This window comes from Cricetulus griseus, chromosome 4 (genome assembly GCF_003668045.3).
Source record: "Cricetulus griseus strain 17A/GY chromosome 4, alternate assembly CriGri-PICRH-1.0, whole genome shotgun sequence".
NCBI lineage: Eukaryota > Metazoa > Chordata > Mammalia > Rodentia > Cricetidae > Cricetulus > Cricetulus griseus.
In genome coordinates, this window is record NC_048597.1 from 54,527,585 (window position 1) to 54,542,938 (window position 15,354).

Here is a 15,354-nt window from a genome sequence, read left to right on the forward strand (position 1 = left end):
TGCCTTCTTTATTTTTCTAAGACAGCATTTCACTATATGACCAGGCCGTTGAACTCCTGGGCTAAAATGATAGAACAAATCACTGCACTAGGCTCAGATCCTCTGAGAGGCTACCCGTGTCATTCATCTGGAATAAAGCTTAGTCCTTCATTCCAGGAACCGGGAGGGAGGCAGCACAGTGGAGGAAAAGAATAGTGAGCTTTGGGGCCTGTGAGTCTGGCTCAAACCCTTCTCTCATCATCTCTCACCATCCCAACACACTGCCTTTCTGCATTTTTTTTTCCTAGACTCTACAACCTGATTTTAGTCCAAACATCTCTGTATTTCCTGCTAGACTACCAAACTGCAGTGGCAGGCTGTTACAACACAGGCCTGGAAGAGTCCGAAGTCAAGGGGCCCAGCCTGCACAGAAAGGCAAGGAAAAATGGCGGTGAGGTCAGTGATGTGAAATAGGCATGGTCATGAAATTTGGAAACCAAACATCCTGCAGGAGACACGCCAGAACACCCACTGTTGATCTAATATTTAAATTAGACTGGTCTTTTGTTTCATGTTTTGTCCTGGCATCTTTGTCACCATGGGGGTGCCCAGGAGAAATGCCATTACTGGTCTTGGACCTGGGTAGGTACTTCATGAGACAAGGCCATGCCTATGGCTGAGGACTGGAAGGAATGATCTAGGTGGGGAGGGAGCGATGTTCTCCCAAGTGGAGTGACTGTGGTGTAACAGGGGCCAGGTGAGAACCTAGCACCTGAACACTGCTAGGTGTCCAGAATGGAGGAAGCAGAGGTGCTGGGGACAGATGTGGATGCAGGTCAAGGATGTTCCTGCTTGTGTTCAGGGCTCTGGACTTGGCCTCATCACCAACAGTTACAGGTGCGCATCTGCATTTTTTTTAAAATAAAGATTTATTTATTATGTATACAACATTCTGCCTCCATATATGCCTGCATGCCAGAAGAGGGCACCAGATCTCATTATAGATGGTTATGAGCCACCATGTAGTTGCTGGGAATTGAACTCAGGACCTCTGGAAGAACAGCCAGTGCTCTTAACCTCTGAGCCATCTCTTCAGCCCCCTGTGCATCTGCACTTTTAAGAAGCCCTGTGGAAAATGGTGTGTGTGGGGGGGGGGTGGGCAGGGTGGCCGCAGTGGGGGAAGGGTGAGTAGAGGAGAGAAGCAAATGGACCAGTGGACGCCCAGGAGCTAAAATCAACAGGATTGTGGAACTGAGTAAAGTGAGGATGGGCAAAGACCCCAGATGGGAGAAGATGGCTCCAGGGTCTGAGGCCATTCAGAGTTAGGAGACAGCAGGGGGAGGAGAGGCATTTCAATGTGGAAGTGTGAATTGGGTGCTTTTGGATTCCTGGTGGAGGTTACAGTCAGCAGCACACAGATTGATCTCGAAAGTCCATTGAGAGCCACTGAGCAGCTTCTCCTCATGCTCCAGGAGCTTCCAGGACCCCGATGGGCAGTGCCAGGGTGAGCTGCAGAAGCCAGCACTGGAGCCTGAGCTTGCTTCCTTTCCCAGCACCAGATCCAACAGGGAAGTCCTCCCTGGCTGTCACCAAGGCCTGATGGGGAATGTGAACTCCCAATGCCTCACCTTTCTTATTGCTTTAGAAGACTGCATGGTATCTTTCAGTTTTAAAATGTTGGCAATTGATTCGACTAAAAAGACAATGCGGGTCCAACAGAACATGCCCATCGGTCAGATCTGCTCTAGCCCCACAGGTCAAAAGCCCTGGGTTAGAATGAGAAGGGAAGCTGGGACAGAACCAGGAACCCTACAGTGTTCTTCCAAACTTCTTCATAAGAGAGCTAGGGAGAAGGTTTACCAGGCAAAGGCATCTGCTGCCAATCACCACAGCCTGAGTTCCATTCCCAGGATCTACATGGGGGAAGGAAAGAAATCATTACCCGTTGTCCTGACTTCCACAAACATGCTGTGGATACATACACACACAGTAAAATTTCTCCATATGCCCCTAGAAGTAAAACTACCCATAAGAGCTATCAAAAAATGGACCCTCAAGCATCAGTGTTGCCAGTTCAGTCGGTCTAGGAGCAGCCCAGGGTGGGTATTAACTAGTGCCATGAGCTCTTGGGACACACCGAGTATATGAGACACTAAGTTAGCAGAGAGGTGGAAGACAAGAAAGCCTGGCTTAGTGCAAAAGTGCAGGCTCAAGAACAGGAGAAAACAATCTGTAAGATGGTTGCTGATGGAAGAGAGGATGCTGGCTCCCGGGGAGATTTCCTTTATCCTCCCACAGCACATCTTTGCTTCTCCCCAAGGAAGAGGGATGATGATCTTAATGTGGAGTCTCAAGATTATAAGGAGCTACATTTGCTACTGGGAGCGAGTGCAGCTGATGGGCCTTAAGAGGTGGGTGCACTGGGCTGTGATCTCTGTGGACTCCTCCAGGCTTAAGTAGTGAGGGGAGAGTGTGTGTGTGTGTGTGCGCTCTCAAGCTTTCCCTGGAAACTGCTACCCTTCCTGGCCTAGCTGCCACCAGACCAGGCCAGCCTGGTGCCAGGCATAGTGGCACAGGTGCTCCATCTGCAGCTTTCCCTGGCAGTGCTAGTGCTGGGACGAAGAATGGGATGACATTCGAGGTGAGCTTAGAAGGTCCCATCCTTTCCTTAGTCTAAGTGACTACTTCTAATTGGTTTAGGAAGGAATGTTTTGAGGCTCTTTCCCAGCCTAGAGGAATTCCACCCTGGAAAGATTAGCCATGACACTTTTTTGTCTACTCTCCATGGATTCTTTGGCAGAATTCATGGAGGAGAACTGACAGTTCTGGGCTAGCACTGGACATAGCCAAAACTGGTCTACTCCAAAGCTATATCATGGTCTCTAGAATCTAAGATTACAGGGTGCCCTGGACTAAAGTGTATGCCCTGGATCCATAACAGAGACCACTAGTAATTTTAAATGAACCATTGTCAGCAGCACAGCCTGGCAAGATAGAAAGAGAGAAGCAGGGGAGGGGGAGCACAGGGAAGGTCAGAGAAGCTGTGCTAATGGTACCAAGGTGAGAAGAGTTCAGAGTAAGTACTGAGAGATTTGAATTGAATATCTAGAGCATAGGGGAGGGACGAGCCTCTTGTAAAGGCTAAGAGAAGGGAAAGTGTGTTCCCAAAACAGGTTTAGGATTTTGGTAGCAAAAGCTGGAAAGATTGATGCTGATGACCCCCTCCCCAACCTGCTTTTTTTTTTCTTTTCTTTTTTAATGGCAGCATCTCTTTCAGGTTATCCTCATCAAAGAAATCCACTGCTTCAGCCTCCTAAATGCTTGGGGTTACAGGTGTGAATAACATGCCCAGCCTAGGTGAAATCAGGGATATCTCAAAGACTTAAGGAGAATGGAGTTTAAACACATACTGGGCAGTCAGGGAGCACCAAGGGGACTGAACTTGGCTTCACAGGCACTATTGACACATTTTACACCCACTGGAAAACAGTAACTGCCACACACATATGGGGCTGAGCACACCTGTGTCATTAATCTAAGCATCCATTTATTTATTTGATGAGAGTGGTTTATCTAAAAACCTCATCCACCTAGAAACCGAAGCAGCAAGCTTCTCAGATCCCAGGCTGAACCCCACTCCCACCATCCCCAAGAACAGGTGGATATCCCTTGGAAAGCTGCCACCAACAGTATAATTTTCAAGGTGTGTTCAGAGAGCCTTGGGGGAAAAACAGGTTCGGAAAGTCTGGCACAGCACCCCCTCTTGGAGATTCAAAATGCATCCACAGAGTGAAAGCTGAACAGGAGAAAATTTTCATTTTGTTTCAGTGTTTTAAACAAGACACCTCCCCCCAACATATCTACCCACACTCCTGCTACCCAGAACTGTGGTGGACTGCAGACACAATCTGGTTGAAGGAGCCCCTGGTTATCTGCTTGATCTCTTCACTGTGATGGCCGTTTAAACAGTTCTCTGAAGGAAGAGGTTCAGTCTTTTAAAGAGAATAATTCATGGCATGGGCAGAGTATTTGGAATCTGAGAAAACCCACAGTCCAAGAGTTGAGTTAACGCAAGTCCACAGTGTACCCAGCAAGCTGCAGACAGCATTCTCGGGTCCAGACACTGCCTTATAAGGTGGCCTGACATTTTCTCATGGCCCAGACTGCCCTCCAAAAATATCCAGAGACAGAACAAGAGTGGGAAAGGCCCTCCCGGGGCATTTCAGATAATTACATGCAGGCTCTGCTGCAGAGCGGTGCTGACACCTGCTTGCAGTCCCAGCACCCAAAGCTCAGGGCTGTGCAAAACAGGAGGGCACCAAGGGAAAAACCCAACCCTTAAGGCATGCGCTCAAGCTGCTTTTTCTCTGCACGCCTCCGGAATATGCTCTCAACCTGTCTTTGCTTTATATGGACAATAGATGCATGACTAATTTTCATCTGTGCGCCTTTCTGTCCTTCTTATCCTTGGGCTGAAGCTGCTTCTCCAATGCTTCTAATACTCCCGAAGCCCAGATAGCCTGTGAGGTGCTGCCCCCCAGCGGGAAGGGTGGGCTACCACAACACGGAGGTGGAAATGGCGTTCCAGACTTCAGCCGAGGCTGCAACTGCAGTGCATCTGGGTTCCACCCACCCACTGCCACACAGATGTGAAAGTGACGGGTTGGGAAGGAGTTTATGCTCTACAATTAGGGAGCTCCCAGAAAACAAAAGTGTTTTACAAAATGGACACTAGGTGCTTCAACACAAAGCCTCTCAACTGTTATGGATTTGTTACCCAATGGGAGTCATGGGGCAAATTTGCCTTTTGTGGGAAAGATTATTTTTTGTATGGAGATTTGCCCATGTAACACCATGGGTGTCACTCTAAATGGAAAAAAAAAAAAAAAAAAAAAAACAAAACCCAAGTAGTCCCTCACATTTTTTCAAAGACAGTATTGGTTAAAAAGCAAAAGTACTTCATGGCTCTCCCCTGATCTGGCTCTTAGATGCAAGGAGGGGAATGTTAATAGGTATGGCTATTTTTGGTTATAGTTACTTACAACAGTTTCTTCACCACCAAATGGTCTGACAATGAGCCAGGCAATTTGTAAGGCTGGGATTAAAAAAAATAACAATATGATGAATTGCAATGCTAGTTTTCACTTTTGTTAAAGGAACAGAACCCAGCAGCATTTTTGGAACATTGTGTGTAACAGGAGGCTTCCTAATTACACCAGGCAATTCTTCCAGGCTAAAGCTTATGTCAACATAGCACACATAATTGCCACAAAGCAGACAATGCCAATCAGAAAGACCCAGCTCCCATCACTACTTGCTGTAAAGGATGACTGACTTTCCCACCTGCATCTCGGTGTCAGTCACCATCTGATTCCCTTTTCATAAGTGAGAAACACAAGACCCTGCACAAGAGGGCCACTCAGACTGCTGTGCTGGGGACAGTGAGCAGATGCTCTCCTTTGGGATACCACTATGCTCCAGGACAATGACAGTGGTTAACTTTGAGAAACACTGCAGATCTAGAGGGGAGCAAGGTATTACTGCAAACACAGGAGAGGAAGCACCGGGGACTAGATGAGCCTGTGCATGGAGACCCTTCTAGGGAAAGAAATTGTGGATCCAGAGTGGGAGGGCATCCTAACAAAGGTCCCTCCAACACTTTGTCCATGTGGAAAAACTCCCGGGAATGTTCTGGAATTGCAGCCACTTTCAGGGTGGGGTACTTGAACTTCCCCATCTAGTTTTCATAGAAGAGGAACACTGCTGGGAAACGGTTATCTACTGAGTGGGGGCTCAGCTTAACATTAGAAAGCTGCTAAGAAAATGACCCTAAGAAAAACCCCAAAGCAAACAAACAAAAAACCTCATTCTAGGACAAAAGATATTCCCTTTTTGCTAATTAATGTTTTAGGTTTCCTGGTACCTCAGAGGGGGTTACTCACACGCTTTTGCCGCCTGTTGGCAGCCTGCCTTGGTGAGCTTGAAGACTAACTGGCAGAGAGAAACATCTTAATAAAGTCTATTTTTCCTGTAAGTACAGAAGTGGTAATATCAGAAACAGATTTGAAAATCATTGGCCGGGCGTTGGTGGCACATGCCTTTAATCCCAGCACTTGGGAGGCAGAGGCCAGCCAGGTCTCCAGAGGAGTGTCAGGATAGGCTCCAAAGCTACACAGAGAAACCCTGTCCCAAAAAACCAAAAAAAAAAAAAAAAAAAAAAAAATCATCAAAGAACAAGTTGGAGTCCATAATGGAATGGGATTTTCCACATTCTTTGCAACATGGCCCCCGAGCAGATCCAGGCAGAGCACACACCAGTTTATTTTCAATGCAACGCAGATCAGTGTTTTATGAGTATAACTTACTACATTAACATCAGATAAAAACAGCTTTCAAATGCATGCATAGAAAGTTAAGCATAGTCTTTGAGCTCCTTATTTCTAAATATACAAAAAATACATTTAAATTATATAATTTTAGTGAATCAAAGACTTATAAAATTACAATTTTGGCTTTCACAACATAGAAAAAATACAAAAATGACTATATATATATGGTTGTATAATTTTTTACGCAAATTTCAAAGGAGCAGTATGTACTGACTTTGATGTTTTATAATGGTTTATCTGAAACTCAGAACTGAATGTGATTTTCAGGTTGGACAACAGCAACATCAGGCTTTTATTAGAAATGGAAAGCAAACCCAGGAGAAAGGCAGTAGCGTGACTGACCCCTCATCTGCCTCTTGGGTCTGGTGTCAGTCACATTGTCCTCTTGCTCAGTTTGCTTTTAGAGGGGCTTTTCCGTCCAGGACAGTGCTTTATTCTATGACTAACTCCACGGGGCCTTTGATTATGGAGCAGACACCTGCAACGAGTGGTCCTAACCTCAGCACGATGCAGATTAACACCACACATCTACAGAGCACTGCTGTGCACCTCAAAGAACCCATCCCTTCAAGAGGGCGCCTCGGGAGATCTGAGGCAGTCAAGCAGGAAGATGTCTCTAAGTCTGACAAAGTGCCCACACCACAGAGAAGCACCTTCTTTGTTCACACCTCACTATTAGACGTGACACTTGGGGAGACTGGATATTCTCAATTTATAAAAGAACATCATTACCTCAAAGGAGAAATTAATTCATGTTAGGGATGAAAAAAAAAAAGCATAAAACCTAGTTGCCAAGAGAGGTGACTGACAGACACCTTCTTCACTCATTGCTGTGTGTGTCTTCAGTGCTCACGCCCAGAAGACACTGGATTGAGACCCGTTTTGAAGGAAACTGGTGATTGTGTTCTCCTCACCCAAATTCAATTTGAGGCAATTTGAGGCACTGAGGAGGAGCCCTGTCCTTGGGCTGGAAGATCTGCTTCTCACACCACCTTTTGCAGCCATTCCAATGCAACTGTAACAATCTCAGTCAGATACTGTAACAAGGCTGATAAAATCCAAGCTGACTTTGTTTTACAGAAGTATAGTTTGGGGGAATAAAAAGCTGAAGAAAACCTTTCCCACATATTTGTCTATCAAATACCAGAATAGATTCTGATTTCAACACAAGTCAAGTCAAGAGAGCTGACTCGAGGCAGAATTCTAATGTTCCCTTTGACAAAAACTTATTACACACCTGCCTGCATTAGCTTTTCTAGCTCCTATGAAAACACAGGTTTGAAAATATAGTTTTCATTATTTTCTTTTGATTGGGACAATTATATGCTAAATAACAATGGCAAGATTTTTAAAGTCTTAAAGATAAACAAAGAAAAAAAGAAGAAAGAAAACAAGGGAAGTGATTCTATTAATGTGCTGTTTAAAGTCAAGTGCACATCTAAACTTGGGCCTGGCATTTTTATCAAAACCCTTGCTTTCTATTTTTAAAAGCAGAGTGTGCTGAGTGCGCCGTGAGGAGCAGTGGGCAGGGCAGTAACTCGAGTTTTGCCTGTCTCCTTCAAACCTTTCCTAAAGGGACTTAAATAGATGGTTATGCAATTAAGTGCTGTGAAGACACTATTAGACGATGTCCACAGTCACAAGCCAGCTGGTGGCTGCTCTGACATGTGGGGATGATAGTGCTTTTAGCTCATCCTAGAACATGTGTTGTCACTGAATTTACAACTTGGTGGGAGTTAACACAGGACCACAGTCAGGGAAAGTATCTAAACGGAAGAGTAAAAAATTTAAAAAAAAGGTAAGTATATAAATCTATTTCTGGATGCTTTTCTGGACTATGGTGGTAAAGCAACAGCTTCCAAGTGTTTTTAATTACAGATTTCCTCCTTCTGTGTAATGAGAACAGCTCTGGGCCAATACACATCTGTGTTCTGAGCTAAGTACAATGAAGCCTCCCCTTCACACTGTGGCTTGTTAGAATCTGACAGAAGCTAAGCTCCAGGTAAGGATCTCTACAGTATACACAGACTTCCTAAATCCAAGCACAGTTCTTAGTGGCAGGCAGTAATGACTCAATTGAAAACAAATGAAAGGCTTTTAGTGGTTTTCTGGTTACAGGCACTACCCAAAGCTTCACAGGCATATACATCTTGTAACTCATTCACTAGATATGAGGGGCTGGGTCCTAGCCAGAACTTCAGAGCATTCCAGAGGACAAATTGCTGCTTCAAAATTACAAAGAATTTCCAGCATGCAGTCAAGCACTTTGAGAAGGGAATGCTAAACACACTGCAGACTGCAACATAACTTTTACCGCAAGTTGGTGCAATGTCATTACTCAGACTGTAACTCTCAAGAACTTAGTGTTACAGGTCTTTATTTGTCAGATACATGAAGGACATGGAGGAGATAAAGTACCAGCCCCTTCTAGCCATCATAGATACTGGAACTTCTGATTCGAACATGCTCAAAGGACCAGCTAGGATGCTTTAGTGAACAGCTCTTTGCATTTTTATTTTTATTTTTTATAAAATCCCAGGCCCATGTGACACCGGATTTTGATTTTTATTTTGTTTTGTTTTTAATATTTTAAAAATAGTTCTTACTTATTTTCTATGAAATGTACTGGGAACTCAAAAAGTCTGCAGCATTTTTTGATCATGGAAAAGTTTGGTTTGGGATAGTGGTGTGGAGAGCTAGTCAAACTTCTTGTGTTCTTCAGTTCGAGAAAGGATCTTTCTTCTCTGGTGTATCATATGGAAGTACAACTGGGGAAAAACTGGAAGACAAGGAAAGAACAGTGGGTTAGGGAGCCTTGGAAAGTCCTGTTCACTCAAAGCACGGGCTCCAGATTGTGACTGCCTTTTTATCCATTGACCAATGGCAGTAATAAAACAGGCCTGCAGAGGGAAGGACAACATGGAGAGTCTCCTGCTTCAGCTGAACAGTCAACATACCACAGGTCACCAAACAGTTATCATCATCTGTGCTGGAAATTAAAAACAGTATCACATGGGTGACGCAAGTTTCTACTACTGAGCAATGGGCCCAACCCTGTTTACACTCCACTAACTTTCACATTATTCTAGTTAATTTCAGAACCTCCAGAGAGAGACAGTGATAGAGATGAAATAGAGTAAACAGCTCCAGTGAGGGTAAACAAAGTGCCCAGGGGCTCACAGGGAACCTGGGATCAGGTTCTGGGGTAGGGATGATTGCTATCTATCATCTCAGGGCATGCCCTGAGAAAGGCTGTTCTAGGATTGGCAGAATGAGGAGGGGGGAAAGTCACAAACATAACAAAGCAGGCTTGGGGTGTAGAAAAAGCCATTACAGAAGGGAAGCCAGTATCTTGGGTATCGGGGACTGGAAAGTCTTCAGTCCCCAGTGTTGGTTCTTAGAAGAGAATATTTGGCAAGGGGGCTGGAGTTATTGGCATTTAGCTTATGAAACCAGGGATGCTAAAATATCCCTAACTAACACCCATTGACCACAAATGCCCAGTGGAGAAGCTAACTGAGCCATCTGGCCTTCACATGGTTACTGCAAACAGGGACATTCAGTCACCACATAAACACTGTGTGAGGACCTCACCCTTCCCTTCCCAGTGGCCCCATCTCTGTTTTCCAGAGAGCAGCCTGTCTTTGAGGGGAGGGGGCTTCTACTATCGTCAACTCTCCTGGGACAGTTCCTTTCTTACTTTTCAAACAGATAAACCATTTATTTATTTATTTATTTATTTATTTATTTATTTATTTATTTATTTATTTATTTATTTATTTATCAGAGTCTCTCTGTAGTCCTGGCTGTCCTGAAACTCACTATGTTAAACAGAGTATCTGTCTGCCTCTGTCTCCCAAGTGCTGAGGTTAAAGGCATGTACCACTATGCCTGGCTTCAAGTTGATCAAATTTAAAATACCCCTCTCAAAGAACGTCAAGACATCAGGAGGCATCAGTGACGTGGCCACCAGGCCCCATCCTGGTTCTACTCCATGTGCTGTTTCCAGGGAGGAAGTCACACACAGAAAAGGCTCAGCTTATACAAAGAAATCAACAGTGACAGAACTATTTTGGTATGAAAGCGAGGAAATTTGACAAGCTCTATAATCTGAAAACTGGAAGTAAGGATATAATTAAGCCATAGGGAGTGCTAATTGTAATCATTTAAAAATGCTGGGCCAGCCACATCCCTAGCTTTCCCTTAGGAAAGGGACTCTGAGCTGAGCATGCCTAGGACCTTCCCTGGCTGCATTTGTGACTGCATTACTCACAGAGGGCGGCAATGCCCCATGGCTACTTCAAAGGGTAGTACTACAGGCTATTCACTAAGCCCCTTGCTGGTAGTAAAAGCAGAAGATGGTCATGTGTTCCTTCAGTCCCATGGGAAAAAACTTTAGTCTATCAGCAGGGTCACACTACAGAAACAGGACAGATTTGGCTTTGTCTAAATTTAGAATTTTTAAAAAACATTTATTTAGTATGTGTGTATTGTGTTTGTGCATAGTACACGCTGTGGTACATGTGTGGAGGACAAAGGACAACTTGTAGGCGTCATCTCTACCATGTGGGTTCCAGAGACAGCACTCAGGTTACCAGGCTTGGCGCTTGACCCAGAGACATCTTGCTGGCCCAGATGTGGCCCTTTCCATTCAATTACAAGTGGCAGAGATCCCTAGTGCTCTCGGTAGAGAGAAGGATGCTGGACACTGGATGTTCGTGGGCTGTCTTCTAGTTCCATTGGTGACTTCATGGCAGCCAAAGCACTAATACTGTCTCTATCAGAATGACCACTGTGATCAGGATAAACAATTCTGACACATGGCTATTTAACTACATCCAGCCATGCTGATGAAAGCCTTGAAGAAATGTTAACCTGAATAGGTAACTGGGAAATCTACCATCTTCTAATGGTTCTGAACTGGAGAGCAGAAAGGAAGGAAGAGGAAAGAACGAAGGATAGGAAAGGAGAGCTTCGTGGCTGGAGAGATGGGTCAGCTGTAAAAACCACACATTTCTCTTGCAGAGTACCAGTTTGGTTCCTGGCACGCAAGGGGGACAGCTAAAACCACCTTTAACTAATCCCAGCTTCAGAGGATCTGATGCCTCTGGCCTACTTAAGGACTTACATGCATATACACATGCCCCGCCCTAACTAAAACTAAATCTTGATGATTTAGTGGGTAAAGGTGCTTGCTAAGCAACCCTGACAACATGAGTTTGATCTCTGGACTATATGGAAATCGAGAAATGACTCTTGAAAGTTGTCCTCTGACTTCCACATGTGTGCTGTGGCATGTGTATACCTAGTTCTCTTAATAAGTAAGCATATAAGTGAAAAGAAAGTAAATCAGGGCTTCGGGCTGCAGATCCAGGCTAGTGGCAGAGTATGTGCTAATCTCCATTCATACCACCCATGGGAAAGGAAGAACAGCATTATTCTGCTCTTAGGCCTGTGTTTGCTCCCCTCTCCAAGGCCAAGATGGAAAACCCCACAGTGGTGGCTGTATTTTCCACCAGGGGCCCCAGTGTCACAGAAGGCTGCTTGTGCCTGACCTGATAGTCAGTCCAGCAAGAGGGCATCAGGAAGGCTTGGCAAGGCTGGCTACCAGGAGAGAAGAGTGAGGCTGCCTTGGGAACTGCTCCTGGAATGAAGGCCTTGCCAGCAGTGGAACTCTGGCAGGAACCCCAAGGTTGGACCCTGGATCACCTTGTAGAGGTGTGAGTCCATGCCGCCTTCCCTGGCCTTCCTAGTCACATAGTCTGGGACATATCTCCTGCTTATCAGAATAGAAACAAACACTGAGGTGCCCATGGGGCTGCTATTCTGAGAGTAGTAAAACCACTGCTGTGCCTTGTGCTTTGGAGCTGAAAAATGAAGCTCCAGGAAGCAAACCTTGAAAGGTGAAAAACTGTGCATTTGCGTAATGCACATTCTTACTCTTCTAGGTTTGCCTTTTGTTTCAACATCCAGCACCTTTCCCATGTGAAGAGAACTGTTAGCTGCCAGGATTCCAGCACTAAAGGGGAGAGTTTGGTAATGAATAGAGTGGAAACTGAGTCATGAAGCAGGACTACTGTGTCCAAGAATTTCTTTAAAACAAACGTTCAGATGAAATGTAGATGGAGTCTTTTTTTTCCCCCTCACAGTGCATAAAATGCAATTTTCCAGAGGGACACAAACATGTCATTTATGATGGTTATAGTGACTCACTAAGATAATGCTGGAGGCTAAAGAAATCTAATCTATCCCTGTTTGAACTTAGAAGGGTTTAAGGGAGATTCAGAGTTACGCTACAGTATAGCTAAATGAGAGGATGCATTAGCTTGGGTTGTTCTTGAGTCTAACAAGATCCTTTTGGAATACAGAAATCAAGCAGAGGAATTACGACTGAGCAGAACCTGAGAAAAAAGACACATGCCTCCCCAACAGCACCATCAATGTGCCCTTTCCATTCTGCCCCTTTGTCCTCAGAGGTACACTTGATTTTCCGTACATTTAAGCCATCAGTGGTTCTATTAGAATAACTGGAAGCCACACTGACGGGAACACTGTGTCCTATTCTGAGGGTTTTGTACTCAACAAGAAAACGAGAAATGTAGAAAAACAATACATTTGTTTTTATTTTGTTATTTGTTTCTTCTAGTCAGCCACTGATCTCTGAAAATGAAGTAAAGCTGCCTATTTTGATTTAGTAAGCAATGCAAAAATCTTTTTACAATGTTTTCCAAAAACCATAATAAAGCAATTCTCAAGAGACAGGAGAATAATGCCAAGCTAAAGCCTTCAGTAGTTTTTTGCTTTCTCCTCAATACTCCCCTCATATAGGGTTGACCTAGCCTCCTCATCAGTGTTACAAACCCATACACTGAGAAGGGTTCATTTTTATTCAATCATTACCAGGGAAAATTCCTCCTGATAGTCAGTGGTCAATAAAGACCAAAGTGTCCCCATCAATGAGATATATATTAGATATACAGCAAAGACAAGCAAAGACATAACTATAGTTGCCACAGAGCTGACTTTTAGCACATAACTATACTTACGTGGAATGTAGGAGATCATTACCAGAATCAGGAATGTATAGTAGTCAAAGGAGAAGTTGTATTTGTTAGGTAAGCTGATGGAGTACAGGCCAGCCTGTCGGACAAAGGGCAGAGCTGCATATATTGTGAGTAGTTCTCCTGTTACTCCCATTGGGTACAGAACGATGAAAAGTGTGTACCTGAAACAAAACAAAACCCTCATTGTGTGGCTCAAAGCCATGTTTAGAAGCACCACCTTCTCAAAAAGCTATTTATTGTCTCAGTCCTTTCTTGATCACCTGTCTATATTCAGCCTTTACAAGCCAATTTGAAAAGGGCCCATTTGTAGGTACATGCTTCTAAATGTTCTAAAGCAAAGTGAATGTGTTTATCCAGACTCAAAACTCAGCTTCTTCAGAACACACATTTTTAGAACAATGAAGGTAGAGCAGGGCCTTAGACCACAACCAAGGCAGAGCAGGGTCAAGGCAGAGCAGGGTCTTAGACCACAACTGAGGTAGAGCAGGGTCTTAGACCACAACCAAGGTAGAGTAAGGTCTTAGACCATAACTGAGGTAGAGCAGGGCCTTAGACTACAATGAAAGTCTTCCCATTGAGGGTGGAGAGGAAGGAGATGGAACAGCTACTCAAGAATCCCTAGAGCACACCAAGCTGCATGTGGACTGAAGAAAACAGCACATTACATTGCTATTCTCAAACGCCTGTACATGCTACTGTGAAAATAGAATCTTGACTAATTTTAACATTAAAAAATTCCTAATGGCTTTGAATTTTACAAATAAACCCACACAATTACAATTACCGCTGCATGAGAGGCTCACACAATTATTTCCACTTTAAAAAGTTTTATCTTTTTTAAAAGAATTCAGAGGAGCTGGAGAGATAGCTCAGTGGTTAAGAGCACTGGCTGCTCTTATAGAAGACCAGGGTTCAATTCCTAGCATCCACATGGTGGCTCATAGCCATCTATAATCCCAGTTCCAACAGACCCAAAACCCTCTCTGACATCTGCAGGCATCCAACATATATGTGGCACACATACATGCTTCTAGAGAAAACATTCACGGACATTAAACAAACAAACAAAAAGAATTCAGAGGGCAGGTACTACTAGCACAGGATGGGCCTACAAACTATTCTGGGGCATCAGCTTCCCTGGGGAAACTGTCAGCTTGAATCTAAGAAACCTGTGCCCATTCATGGCTCAAGATTAATTGGATTAAACTTCTAGCTACAGGAATCTTCTGAGAAAGAAGCCATATTCTCTGTTGCCAACCTACATCATTAGGCAGGGTCGTGGGAAAGAATCATTCATAGACCACAGAGAAAAATGAGCCAAAGAATTCTCCAAGAGTTCAGGCGGGTTGGGAGCTATTAGTTTCCCTTCTTCTTTTTCCTGAATATAGTTTATTTCAGATAATAATAATAAAAGCAAAGAGGATCATATACCTGAAATGTTGGAAATGGATGCTGTTCCAAATGTAATCACTGAGCTCATAGACTGTCTATCAACAGCTGTTTTCCTTCCAGGAAATGAGGAGTCTCAGCTCCAAAGTGAGTTTGGAGCTTTTTGCTGTGTCCTCACTCTCAAGTCCTTCATACACATAATCACAACTGGATAAACAGATATGCTATCAGCCTTTTGCCCAAGTCATAACTGAATTTTGTTATTGTTATTAGACAACAGTCTCATTCTGTGGCCAGAACTTGTGGGAATTCTCCTGCCTCAGCCTCCCAAGTCCTGGGATTACAAAGGGGTGGGCCACCATGCCTGAAGCCTTAATTGAATGTTACTGGTAAAAATGATTGGAGCCAAATAAAACTCGTAAGTTGAGATAACCACATAGTGTTTGTCATTAAGAATCATAGTTTCTTACAAAAAAAGACTTGGAAATATAGCTATGGACCAGAAATGACCATAACAGGACAAGTTCACCAGC

At 44.1% G+C, this 15,354-nt stretch overlaps 1 protein-coding gene across 1 annotated transcript in view; it reads right to left on the reverse strand.

The window, feature by feature from the left end:
* Positions 1-6,276: 6,276 nt before the first annotated feature.
* The window catches only part of Hacd2 (3-hydroxyacyl-CoA dehydratase 2), an 85,514-nt gene continuing 76,436 nt past the window's right edge, over positions 6,277-15,354 (reverse strand). The window contains exons 6-7 of the mRNA XM_027412775.2: positions 13,415-13,593; positions 6,277-9,147 (exon numbers count right to left, since the gene is read on the reverse strand). Coding sequence (XP_027268576.1) covers positions 9,065-9,147; positions 13,415-13,593 — 262 coding nt within the window. The 3' untranslated portion in view covers positions 6,277-9,064. The remainder of the gene's footprint in view (positions 9,148-13,414; positions 13,594-15,354) is intronic.